At 36.6% G+C, this 14,028-nt stretch overlaps 1 protein-coding gene across 4 annotated transcripts in view; it reads left to right on the top strand.

Moving 5' to 3' along the window:
- The window catches only part of LOC122810216 (kinesin light chain 1-like), a 2,247,025-nt gene that overhangs the window by 1,232,116 nt on the left and 1,000,881 nt on the right, over positions 1–14,028 (top strand). For all 4 annotated transcript variants that reach the window (XM_044081914.1, XM_044081987.1, XM_044081756.1 and 1 more), the window contains one exon: positions 13,960–14,028. This exon is cut by the window's right edge and continues 157 nt beyond it. In XM_044081914.1, coding sequence (XP_043937849.1) covers positions 13,960–14,028 — 69 coding nt within the window. The remainder of the gene's footprint in view (positions 1–13,959) is intronic.

Genomic DNA, 14,028 nt, shown 5'->3' with positions numbered 1-14,028 from the left:
AAATACGTTACTGTAGTCATTATTTATGTATTTATTAATTACTCACAATCATACAACTGAAGTGTACACAGTCTGGCTGCAGTTGGTGGGTATGTGCTTGTGTGGAGGGAATATAAATAAATTAGTCATAAAATACTGTTATTCTTATTATTTTTATTTTATTTTAATCAGATAACTGAGGTATACACTGTCAACAATGAGGTTAGAATTACTTTGTATACGGTCTGCTTGTGTGCAAAAATGAGTCTGTTGTCATTTGCTAAAGATGAATAGTCATTATTCTGGCTTTGCAGAACTGAAGAAGATTTTCATGATGAAATTGGAATACTTTACAGTGGCTATTGTTTGCATAAAACAAACATGAAATACATCAATATGGTCATTTTGTATTATAGTCAGTAATCTGGAGTGCACTGTGTTGTAATTATAATTGTAATTATAATTGCTGGGTACAGGGGCTCACTGTAAATGTAAGTAACTGCTGATGTAATTTGCTTATAGTAAGCAGTATTCACTCTGTCTTGGCAAAACTAATGCACATTCATATGAAGTAAGTTGAAATATATTCATTGACCTCACAAAAGCCTTTGACAGAATCAACCACCAACTTCCCTTTCTTTCTTCAGATTAGTAGCATTAGTAACATTTATCATCTGTTTCCAAGACTTCTTGTCAAACAGATTCTTCAAAACTAGATTAATATTCCTTCTCTCAGCCCACACCACTTTCAATAGGGCTACCCTAAGGTTCTATCCTAGCTCCTCCTTTCTTTTTCATTAATAAACTACCTCATGGCCTTCCTACTCTGCAACTCATCCTGTAAGCTGATGGAATAGTACTTGTTAAATCCAGTCATAACCACCCTGCAATTGAAACACAACTGCGAAGACTCAGTTCCTGCCTCATTAACCACAAATTAATATGTAATTCTAGAAAAAAAATTGCTATTTGGCACAACCCCAAAACATAAAAAAACATCACCAAAGTCACTCAATACCAGTAGCATTTGTGTGATACCAATAGAAACAGCCAACTCCTTCCAGTAACTTGTTGTTTGTATGCCACTTGCTAACATTCCATACCCTTATTGAGATATCAAGGACAAATGTTAACTCAATTCTCTTCTGAGCCAGGGAAAATCTTACTCTACTTATCCAAAACAGGTGGGAGTGCTATAGGCAAAGAAGTCCTTCTGGCCATCTCAAATACCGTTCACTCATAATAACCACAGCCTCAACGAAAAGCTTATCCACTCTACAGACTCTCAAAAATAAAATATGTCGCTTCATCTCTCATAAATGTCACTGCCTCACCCTCAAAGAAGCCAAATGATGCCCAGTGCAGCACAGAGTAGACCTAGTACTAGGCACTCAAATGTCTTCAACCTAACTCTTTCCCAGCACTAGCTGCCAAACTTTATATTAAACATACACACTTTAAACTCAAACACTTCTCCCAAACAATCACACACAGACCAGGTCACACTGCACCAACCACTCTTTCTCCATCCTTGTCCCAAATAAATATGGGAATCCTTCCCCCCACCTAAAGGAACATTTGCCCTTCCCAAATTTCAGAGCTGAACTTGTAAATTCTTAAACAACAAATCTGTGTTTGCTATACAGCAGGCCACATAACATAAGTGACTCTGAACTTACAGCCTTACTCTCTGTCAGTATCTAACACTTCTTAGACTCATCTCCCCACCGTCCCTTGCCCTGGCCCTCATTACTCACAGTTTTTCCACTATGATGTAAACCTGTAATCATGTAAAATTGTAAAATGTGCATTTCTCATGTAAGTGTTGATAAATCTATTAATTGCTACTGTAAATTTTGTTATATATTATTTTCTGTTCTGTTTTTGATGTGTACAACTTGCTGTCTGTCTGGTACACTTTTTTATTTCTAAATTATTTCACCCAGGAAGTACATGCAAATGGTGAGCTCTGATTAGGGTACTGTCTCAGTAAACAAATGTAAAATAAAATAAATTAAAAAAAAGTTGAAATACATTGCTGAACCCAATAGTTTTACTACAATTAGACATAAGAGATGTGCACAGTCAGTATAGCAGCTATGATTGTTTGCTACAGGGCTTGTCTGTAGATGACAGAGATTGACCCTGATATTATTTGCTTAAATAGTTATTATTTTGGCTTTGCAAGATTAATGTGTATTTGTTTCAAACAATATGTAATATTTTACTGCAGATACTGTTTGCCTTAAGCAAAGCTGAAATACCTTACTGTGGCCATTAGTTTTTAACAAGAGCAGATACCTGATGTGTGAATAATCAATAAAATGTCTACAACTGATGGCAAAGTACAGTTATGTAAGTTGCACTTGCCATAATAATAAAATTCCTGACTGCTGCACCAGCCTTTTGGCTATATGGGCTGTATCCTGTTTAGGATAAAATTCCAGACAGATTCACAAAGTTGTAACTCCCTCCAATACTTTCAGTCTGATTACAGATTGGTCAGCCCACTACAATCAGAGTGAAGAAATATTCAGGACTTTCCTACCCATAAACAGAGAAAGACTGTACTCATTCTGAACCATATAATCAATAATGTTATATCCCAACAACTGGGTAGATGCAGTACTGCAGCAGTGAAGATTTTTAACATCTAATGTTTAAGTGCAAGTTACACAACTGTACTGCATTCAACATTCTTAGTGCTGCAGTATCATTTTAGCTGTATAAGTTAATTATCTTTCCTCCCCCCAGGCTGTATAGGCTTTGGTAAAGATGCAGAATATCATAGAGATTGTTGCTAGCAATGCCAGTACTGGACTTGGAAAATGAATTCAGTTTTTAATGCTTTATAAGAGGACCCATTGCTGCTCCTATAATGTTTCTGGAGTCCACCACTATCCAATATGCCATCATAGATACCAAGGCTTTTGTAGAATGTTGAACCAAAAAAAGGAAACCACTGGGAAACAAACTAATTAAACCAATGCTAACTGGAACAAGGAATGAAGCTTCAAAAATACTAAAATCTCTTCTTTATTCAAGACCAATTAAGTGCTTTCATCCAGTTGTAACCAAGACTTCATCAGAATCTGAAAACCAATTACAGTAATCAGCTATCTATCACTAGTGTCTTGAAGTTGAGGTCTTAAATTGAGGTTGAGGTAAGTTTATCAGCAAAAAAACAACAAAAAATGTTATTGAAACCAGATGACAGTAAATTGATTTTCATATTTTTAGAGGTATTTTTACTAAACGGTTTATGTGCAATTTTTGGTTAAAATTTGATGACAGTAAATTGATTTGTATGTGTTTAGGGGTATTTTAAAAATGTTTTATTTGGACACAAATTTGAGCTTTGATCTTGACAGGGAGGGATTATTTTAATTCTAATTGATTGACTGGTTAGTTGGGACTTGTGATTGTAAGGAGGGAGATTTAAATTGAATTACTGCAATTGGTTTTCAGATTCTGATGTAGTCTTGGTTACAACTGCACAAACTGTCTTAAATAAAGAAGTGATTTTTGTATTTTTGAAGCTCAATTCCTTGCTCCAGTTGGCATTGGTTTAATCTTTTTGTAGAATGTGCCTTGGTACTGCCTGGAACTGATTTACCATGGTGGGTAAAACAAAAGGGAACAGCAGAGGATAACCGCATGGAAATAATCTGTTTTAACACAGATTGTTATTTTTTGTCCCATCATAAGAAATAAACACCTGATAAGCTTTTTTAAAGTATTTAGTTCTGTTAAGATAGTACAGGAGCTGCCTATGGATGTCCAGAGTATGTAGAATCCTTTCTCCCTAGTTCTGAGGACCTGGATAAAAAAGGAGATTGATACCTTGATTCAAAGTAAATTCTGAACCAACTTTAAGCATAAAATGAGGGATTTATTCTTAATGAGATCCTAATACCTTGATTCAAAGTAAACTCTGAAACAACTTTAGACATAAACGAGGGATTTGTTCTTAATGAGACCCTGTCTTGATGGAAGACCACCCAGCATGAGATCTTGTGACTTAGATTCTGTTTATGCAGAAATCTGAAAATAAGGAGTAGTCTTCCATGTGATGAACCTTAAATGCACCTGATGAGCTAGTTCAAAGGGAGACATGGTTAACTTTTCCAGGACAAAGTAAGATCCCAAGAAGGAACACTCTGGCTTTTAGAAGGCCTAATTTGGAAACAGACACTATCTGCATCCTAACATACAACCCCATGCCTGCATTTATCCCCTCCTCTTAATCTGCACAAGGAGATCCTTCCTATTCATTTACAATAGTGTACATTTCATTTTGTTTTTCATTGTAATGCTTATGACTTAACTTAATTTGCTTTCTACTTGTGCTTCGACTCAATTTATTTGGTCACAAAATCCAATTCCTTGTAGTATCTTTACGCAGTACTTCATGCACACAATTGAAAATACTTGCACATATGATTTATGCCTTAAATGGCATGCTACAGATACTTGTTAGTCTATTTCTCTACTTTGCATGTTCCTTTTCTTGTTTGCTCCTAGGCTGTGACTAAAAAGGGCCAGTAGAACAGCTCACCTGCTTGGATTTCATCAATATAAATAATAAATAAAGTGACTGGCATTGCTTACATTAAATTGACATTTTTCTAGTATTGCAGAATGAATATGCATTTATGGAAAGCAATGTCAAATACTTTACTGTGATTACTGTTTATGTGAATCAAAATTGAAATACATTACTGTGGTCATAACCCCCCCCCCCCCCGCATAAGCACACAACTGAAGGTATACACAGTCAACAAAATAGCTATAATTGCTGAGTACAGGAGCTGTCTGTGTGTGAAAGGGACTGGTCTTTTGCTTAAGTTAAAAAATCATTAACCATATAGAAAAGAGATCCTCAAACAAATATATCATCTGACTATTTTGAAGCCATACAGAGAAGTACAGACAGTTATGATAACTTTATCTGCTGAACACCAAGAACCTGATAGGGAGAGGAGACCATGATCCACACTGTCCAAACCCCAGGAACATAAGTTACAAGAACTCCTGCTAAGAATAAGAAAGGTTTCTCAGAACTATCTGATACGATTGTCATAATTAAACATCACATAGAAAACAACCCAAGGGAAAAGATTAATCTGAAACCTTCTAGGAGCCATGAATCCCAAAGGAAGACAGTCCAAGAGGAAGCAAAGTAGATTCTCCATTTAGGGATTATTGAAGATTTCAGTAGTGAAATGAATAGCCCCATGTTTTGTTTTGTTTTGTTTTATAAGTCACATGAATCATTAGGTTTTGTAATGACTGCAGAAAATGTAATGGCACATCTAAGTTTGGTAGTTGTTCTATGCTCAGGGAAGGTAAACTCATAGAATAGATACCAACCACTCTGAACCTGGCAAACTGTCCAATGGAAGAAGCCAAACAGAAAACTACCTTCACAACACTTGTGCGAACTGTTCAAATATACAAGCCTGCCATTTGGCTTTCCAGTAACTGATGGATGGGTATATTTAATCTCCATGCCACAATCTCACTGTCCATTTGTTAGACCTGGACTGACATCTAATGAAAGTCTCCTAAGCTCCCTAGAGCATTCAGGGCTTACAATTAATGACCCTAATAATATTTGAATGACCGAAGTATAATATATAGGTTATGTTATAGGAAGAGATAATATAAGACCAAAAAAGAAAAGGTGGAGGCAGTATGGGTCTGACCAGTATTGAAGAACAGCATTTATATGCTTGGCTGGGTATCAAAGGAAGTTTGTGTTTCATTTTACCACCACTGCATACCCTCTCACTGACCTAACCATGGGTAAGTTGCCCACACAAAGTGAACCCTGAAGGTAAAGATCATCTTTAAGTGGTTAAGAAATATTTCATGCTCAGAACTCATGTTGGTCTCACCTGATATTTATAAGTTTACACCAGTGCATGTGCTATGGGCATGGGTGTTACTTTACTTAAGGTTGGGAAGTGAGGAACACCTCTTTTACTGTCCAGGTAAGAAATGGAAATAGAGTACAAATACATGGCCATTGAACAGGAGTTTTCATCCATTAAGTGGATACTATAGGTCCTGTGATATTATTTTATAAGACAGGACTTCATCCTTGTCATTGACCATGGCCCCTTGAAGTGGCTTAACCAACAAAAGAATGAAAATATTAAGATCTGCAGATTGGCCTTATCCTTACAGTCCTTCCACTATAAGTCCAGTAATACTTTGGTGTGAATCATCATAATGTAGTTGCTCTGTCCAGGATGTGAAGGCCATCTCATGATTCTGAAAACTTTGTTTTTTTTTTTATTAAAAATTCTCTTTATTGTATTTTTGTAAATCTTTAAACACATCAGCAAAGACAAACACAAGTAAAACAGAACAAACAATCAATACCCATATAACTAAATATATACAAACTACATGAACTATGTACAGTTATACAATGCCCAAAGAATATCAGGATGAGAAAATAGCAACATAACATTCAGCACAACTTCAGATATCATATATTTAACTTAAAATATGTTCAAAGAAAATTCTCCAAAACTCTTTTAGGACAGGTTTGTGCTTCCTGTTGTGATAAAGGAGTTTATGGGCACTGAGGTGTTTTATAGCTAGCTCCTTAAACCCTTCCCAGGATAGCGTGTGTCTATTTTTCCAATTGAGAGAGATGTAATATTTAATTAGCATGAATATAGAAATCAATATCCTGTAATTCTGCTCAGATAATCCAGAGGGTGGGATATGTAATATAGTGAATTCCCAAGAGAGGGTGGACTTTCCGTATCCAATTTTCTCCAATAAAACTCTCAGGGCACACCATAACTTATATGTGCATTTACAACTCCAGAAAACATGTAATATATCCGCTGTTTGATTAGGGCAAAATTGCCATTGCAGAGGGTAATTGGGGTAAATTTTATTTAGGATGTCAGGGGTAAGGTATGCGTTATTCAAAATCATGAGCTGAGTATATTTAAGCTTTTTTAGAGGAATAAATTTAGAGCTAATCCTTATTGCTTCAGACATCTGATTATGGGAGATACTTGAGTTATGTTTTAACCAAGAGGTAGAGAAAATTAGCTTATTGTGCATTTTAAGGGCCATTATCGCTTTATACATATTTGAAATCATTTTCTTTTTACTAAGAAACAGCTTCCAAAGAGATTTACAAGTTGATATATCCTCTTCTGAGACCAGAGGGTCTTCTAAGTAACTATTTACTAGTTCTCTAATTTGTCTTAATATGATTGTATATTTCTTAGGTAGATTCAAAGTAGTTTTTAGATCGGAGAGAGATTGTTGCTTAAAGGGGAATAGATCTGCAATTGAAAAGTCCTTAAGAATAGGGTATTGATCCAAGTTTAACATTTGACCATTCAGTTTAATATTAGGGTTGAGGTGTATTGGCTGTAGGGTAATAAAGGAATACAGTAGATTCAGGGAACTAAAAAGGTTTTGAAGCAATCTTATGTTGAATTTAATGCCTTTCAATAATTTAATACTCCTCAAATTTCCTTTGTTCAAGAAAGGAAGGGCCGCAGGGTTAAATTTTAAGTATTTGATGTAGTTACTATATAGGGTAACCCAAGTAGGGGTCCATACAAAGTGATCTCTATTATAGGAGGCAATGTTCAGAATTCTACTACCATTAATTATCTCATAGTATAGTTTAAAATCGGGTAAGCCCAGGCCACCTTGTTCCTTAGGAAGAGTAGGTTTCAAATAATTAATTCTAATGGATTTGGGAGCCCAAATAAATTTTGAAAGGATAGAAGTAATATTTTTAAAGAAGTTATTATGGAGAATACTCATTGAAGCGTTAAAAAGAAATATGAGTCTCGGGAGGATGTTCATTTTGATTATTGCCGTCCTGGCCAAAAAAGGAAGATTGATTTTGGACCATCTACCTATGTCTCCCTGTACCTTCATCCAACAATTACCAATGTTATCCTGATACTGCGAGGAATTCCCAGGGGAAAAAGATATGCCAAGATAATAAAGCTGTTGCTTGACAGTTATACCAATATTCGCATATATGCTGGGGGATGGGGAGTAAATATTTAATGGGAAGATTATAGATTTATCTTTGTTAAGTTTGTAATTCGCCAGAGAGGAAAACATATTGATGGATGATAGGATTTTAATTGGGTCAGAGTTGGGGAGCGAGAAATAAATGTTTAGGTCATCTGCGTATGCGGAAAAGTAAAATTTAGTGTTGAAGATAGTAGGCATAAGATGAAATGTTTTCTGTTTGATCAATAGGAATAGTGGTTCAATATATAGGTTGAATAAGAGAGGGGAGAGGGGGCATCCCTGCCTGACACCATTGAGAATTTTTATTCTACTTAATATCTGTTTATTTATTTGTAGAACAGTATAAGCACTAGAATATAGGGTTTTAATTGTATTGATGAATGAGGTTGGTATATTACAGAAGGGGAGGCTAAAAAATAGGAAGTCCGTACTGATACGGTCAAAGGCTTTGGATGCATCAATGGCTAAAGCATAGAGGGAGGATTTGTTTAGCGAGGACAGCGAGATCATTGCTTCCAAAGTCAGGGTGTGGTCAATTGTTTGTCTCCCCATAATGAAACCGGATTGTTCTGCAGAAACAATGGAGGAGATCACTACCTTCAGTCTATTAGCTAGGATTGTGGCCAGGATCTTCATGTCAATATTAATAATAGAAATGGGTCTATAATGCCAGAGGTTTTTGGGGTCCGCGTTATGTTTTGGAATCAAGATAGTTCTAGAGGCATTCATATGTATGTCATTAAGGCCACCCGTGATAATATTGTTGAATAGAAGGAGCTAAGCCTTCGAAATTTTGGGGGAGAATGTCTTATAAAATTCTGTTGTAAAGCCGTCTGGTCCAGGTGATTTGTTAGGTTTAAGGCTATTGACAGCCAAAGAGATTTCTTGTATAGAGATTTCTCTGTCTAGGAGTTTATTTTGTTTCTCGGATAATTTAGGGAAGGTTAGGTTATTAAAGAAGTCCTGCAACTCTTCTTTATTGGGAGAGTTTTCAATAGAGCCAAATAGCTGAGAATATAGGTATTCAAATACTCCAATGATGTCCTTAGTGTTCTGATATTCGTTCCCCTGATATAAGATTCCGGAGATAAAAGGGGATGTTTTGTTCAAATTCGTCACTCTGGCCAAGAATTTAGAGGGGAATTGAATTAAATCCAAGTAATTTGCTAAGGCTTTAATCTCGTGATATTTTAAGTTCTCCGCTTGCAAGGAGAGTAGCTCTTTATGTAAGGAAATAATTTCTCTCTCCAATTCCGGGGAATGTTTTTGTTGGCTTTCTGTCTCGATCTCGAGGAGTTTAGAGGTTATGTCAGCTTCCTTTTTGTTAAAAAGTTTCTTATAGTGTGAGGCTTTGTTAATGAGAAAACCTCTGATCATCGCCTTGGTTGCAGCCCAAGAGCAGTCTAATGGGGTTTGTCGGGAGCTACCAGATTGGAGAAAATGGTCAAGATAAGCTTCAACTTGCGGGAGGATTTCCTTCCTCTCAAGGAGGTTAGGGTTCAATCGCCACCAAATAGCAATGTTCTTATCTACACTAGTATCCTGTTTTTGAATAGAGACAGAAATCTTGGAGTGATTGGAGAGACTTCTAGGGTAGGTGACAAATGAGATATCAAGGTCGTTGAATGCTATGGAAATCAGAAAGAAGTCCAGTCTGGACCAGCTTTTAGCACAATTAGAGAAGAAGGTGAATTTGTTCTTTCCTTGAGAGAGTTGTAGAAAGATCACAGGATCAAAAAGATTGAAATCCTCCTTCATCTCTGATAGGGAAAGGGTGGCTACTGAGTTATATTTAGCCTTGGTATTTGACCTATCACATTTTGGGTCCAGTAAAGCATTCCAATCTCCTCCAACAATAACATAATGGTTTGGAAATGATAGGAGTAAGTTATAAATTTGCATAATAAAATCTTGTTGTCCTGAACATGGAGCATAAATATTACTAATTAAAATGGGTTTGTCGATCAGGGACAGTAACAAAATAACACCATCTACCCTCAGTATCTGCATCCGACTTTACAATATCAAACATAAACTTATTTTTAATTATGATAGCGATGCCTGCGCTATTAGATTTGGTCCCAGAAGCTATGGTTTTCTTGACCCAAGGTCTCCTCCTGTCTTGGTCCCAATGTTGATCAAGAAGGTGGGTTTCTTGTACAAACACAATACTGCAATTAGATTTCAATGTTAAATGCATAAAGAGTTTTTTTTTCTTTGTTGCTTGTAGCCCCTTAATGTTCCACGATTCTATATCCAACATTTAGTTATAAACCTGAATGTATTCAAGAAACTGAGGAGAATGGAGAATATAAGAGTAACTAATGATCTTATGGTTAGGTTAAAAAAAAATTTGGGCATGTATAAACAGTCCTTCCAGCTTTGTACCTGTGCCTAATCACCAACCCCTAAGCCCGGAAGGGACTGGGATATTAAAGAGTGACACCCGAAATAATAGCCTTTTACAGCTATTCTTGTGTCTCCCCCAAAGGGAGAGATTAAATAATCCCAGAAATTTATTCCTAATATTCCAGAAACTAAAATGCATAGCGATCCCATGCAGTAAACATATATTCCAAGCTCCACTATAATTATGAGCCAAACATGAGGTTAGTCAACATTGAGGGTGACCTTTAATAAGGGACAGTAGCGTTAGTAGTCCATGCCTAGTTAGTATTTGTCTTAAATCTGCACCACTGATTGTGAGCACTTAAGAAAAGTAAATAGAGAGAGAGAAAGACAAAGAGAAAAGGAAAAACTATGACCTGTTATTTTACCACTGTCCCAAGACCCTCTCGGGGAGAAGCAACTATCCCTTAACTTTATCCAAAAAAAAAAAAAAAACTAAGAGCCTGATGTACAACAATATTAAGTAACAACACACTGTGTTCAAAAACCATTTAAACCCTCTAAAATATTGCTATAGGGTTTCTGTATAACTGCCGGCTTAATTATAGATCTATAACACCTCGGATCTATTTTGCAACTTATTAATACCTCCTAGGATCAGCAGGGTACTTAACCAACTTTCCAGTACATGTGGAAATGTTTCCTCTGAATATTGGTGACAGGGGTTCACCATTTCACAGTGAAAAAAAAAAAATTAAGAGCTGACTCAAACCTACATATAAACATATAGTTTGCCCCTGTGTGATTAATTTGTACAGTACTGTCGCATGCTTAGACATTGAACACAGTCGAGTTAATAATAATCTGTAGCAAAGATTTATAATTCTTAAGTAGAAGTATTAGAAGTAGCTATATTGACCTTGTCCCTAATAGCCATGCTGAAATGATATTACATCATTGTGAAAGTAATCTGAAACCAATCCAAACCAACAATTGCTTTTAAAGCAAATCCATTATGCCATGGGCTAAGTCCAAAGGATCAAGTCCGCAGTGAGATGGTCTAAGCTGGGTCACTAGAAACTTATAAATTATACCCTATGTCCAGCCACCGAGATAACAGCAGAGCTCCGAGAACCAAGCATTTAAACTGTCATTCCTTCTCGTAGCAATCGCTATTACAATTGCTTGTTCAAAAAGTTAGTGTGACACTCTAGTGTGTTTAAGCTAAAAATATTTAACCAAAACTAATTACTACACAAATGAAGAGAAGTAGCTCCTCAAATATAGTCCTGAAATCCAAACCACAGGCACAGGACGAAGTCTCCGCACCATTCAGCAAGCTTCGCATACCACAGTGAAGATATCCGCTGATCAGAAGGGAAATCTCACCCATAATTTCAACAGAACAACCTTCGGCCTCAAGGAATGACTTTAATTGTAATAATACAGACTTCTTGATTATGATAAGGGTTCCTGATTACATGAAGCTTTGCAGCGCTGATGAACGCATCTCCCAGGACCCACAAAACTAAAAAGAAAAAAAAAACAAATAAAAAGGAGCGCTACCTTTAAAAAGGAAGCAAGTAAACACTGAGGAATCCTGGGAAATGACTGGGTCAAAGTTCCTGCGACCAGCAAGCAAGATGGAGGCCAATTATTTATTGAAATGCCAACGGAAGAGCAGCACGAGGGATTCAGCCGACCGTATAGCCTTCCAGGACCTGAGCTAGCCTCAGATCAGTGCCACGCAGGAAAACTAACCATGAGTAAGTAGACTGCACTCTTTCATTCCAACGATCATGCGCCACCCACATTATGAGGTATTTTAATGATTTTGCATAGACGAGACTGGATCTTCTTTAAAAGCTTGTAGAAAGATCTTAGAGGCTTCTTTACTGTTCTGGGCCAAGAGTTTAGATCCTAAATAAGAAAAAGACAAAGTATTGGAGTATTTCATCTGAAATCTGATCTGTTTTTTTATTAAGTAAGCGCAGTAAGGAGCCAACTTCTGTCGTTCTATCCTGATCTGGGAAGGAAGGTCAGCTGAGATAGATATTTTAGACCCCCTCCATTCGATAAACTTTTTATTCCGGGCAGCTATTAACAGTTTGTTTACATGCTGGTAATTAAGTATCTTCACATAGACAGATCTCGGCTTTGTGGTGTCGTACGGTGGTCTCAGTGCTCTGTGCGCCCTTTTGATTATTATCTGGTCCGAGAGATGTGATTTATCCAAGAATGCAGCAAAAATTTCAGATAAGTTTCCAAGCAGTGTGATATTGTCAATATGCTCTGGGATGCCTCTTAAGATGATGTTATTACATCTGGATCTGGCTTCAAGGTCCACAAGTTTCTGTTGTATGTCCAGAATATTTAGGGCATTAGATTTTTGGTCTTTCTGCAATTGCTCAATTTTGGTCTCATTATCAGCAGCCTTGGCTTCTGTTTTGTCAATCCTAGTGAGTATTCTATCTATAGATTCACTAAAAACTTTGAGTTGCTGAGAGAAGCTTTGGATTGCTGTTTGAATGGGTTGTAAGGCTTGTTTTAGGTCCTGCATACTGGAGGAGTCAGATTTCACTTTAGCAGGTGGTTTTGTAGTTTCCTGCTGCTTGGCATTTCTGGCTCTTTTAGAAGTAACATCTTTTTCTGGAGATGAAATAGCAGAAAATTTTGCTTTCGTATTTTGAGTTTCCATGGAAACAGATTCTTGAGACATATTCTAAGCTTTCTTTCCCTTTTCTTACTTCTCCTCCTTTTAACTTTCTTATTCTTTGAAAACTTTGGTTTTAAGCTGGGAGGTCAGATAGAACACAGCAAAGAGGTTCTCACCTATGAAGTATGTAAAGTGTCTGCATGGTGTGTGTGTGTGTGTGTGTGTGTGTGTGTGTGTGTGTGTGTGTGTGTGTGTGTGTGTGTGTAGCTCAACACTAAAGTCATCAAAACCAAAAGGTAAAAAAAAAAAAGAATGACACCATAACACGCATATATCAAGGCACAGTTTTGAACCATGCAAAACAAAATGACTTTTTTTTCCCATGTGGGAGACTGCACCCTCCTCCCACACACACACACACACACAAACGCACACACACACACATCCCCTGCTAAATATACTAACTCCAAGGTCACACAATCCCCAGGGAAGAGATGTATTCCCCAACCCCAGGGAAAAAAGCATATACCTCAACCCCACGGATTGTCAGTCTTGCACATCTGTCAACCATCTGTTTTGTCAGCCAAAGTGTGTCGAAAAAAACAGATGTTGATATTTGAGAGTCTTGAAAATAAAAATCACTCCTCTCTCTCTCTCTCTCTCTATATATATATATATATATATATATATATATATATATATGTATATGTGTGTGTGTGTGTGTGTATATATATATATATATATATACATATATATATATATATATATATATATATATACATATATGTATGTATATAAAATATGTATGTGTGTGTATCTACAGAGGAAAGAAAGCTGGTAGTTATACACACTAAAAGTAAGCCCTGACAAAGTAGTATGTAAACTATTGCTATGTTTGGCAACTTCCTTATCAACTTCATTTATGTTTTTTCCTCCTTTAGTGAATCATCAAACCAGTAGTGCAGTTACAGCTGCCCAACAGGGTGGGTATGAGATTCCTGCCCGTCTGC

Source organism: Protopterus annectens, chromosome 1.part0, assembly GCF_019279795.1.
Source record: "Protopterus annectens isolate FY-2018-M chromosome 1.part0, PAN1.0, whole genome shotgun sequence".
Classification (NCBI taxonomy): domain Eukaryota; kingdom Metazoa; phylum Chordata; order Ceratodontiformes; family Protopteridae; genus Protopterus; species Protopterus annectens.
Note: the sequence above shows the minus strand (reverse complement) of the source record. Positions and strands in the feature narration are given on the sequence as shown.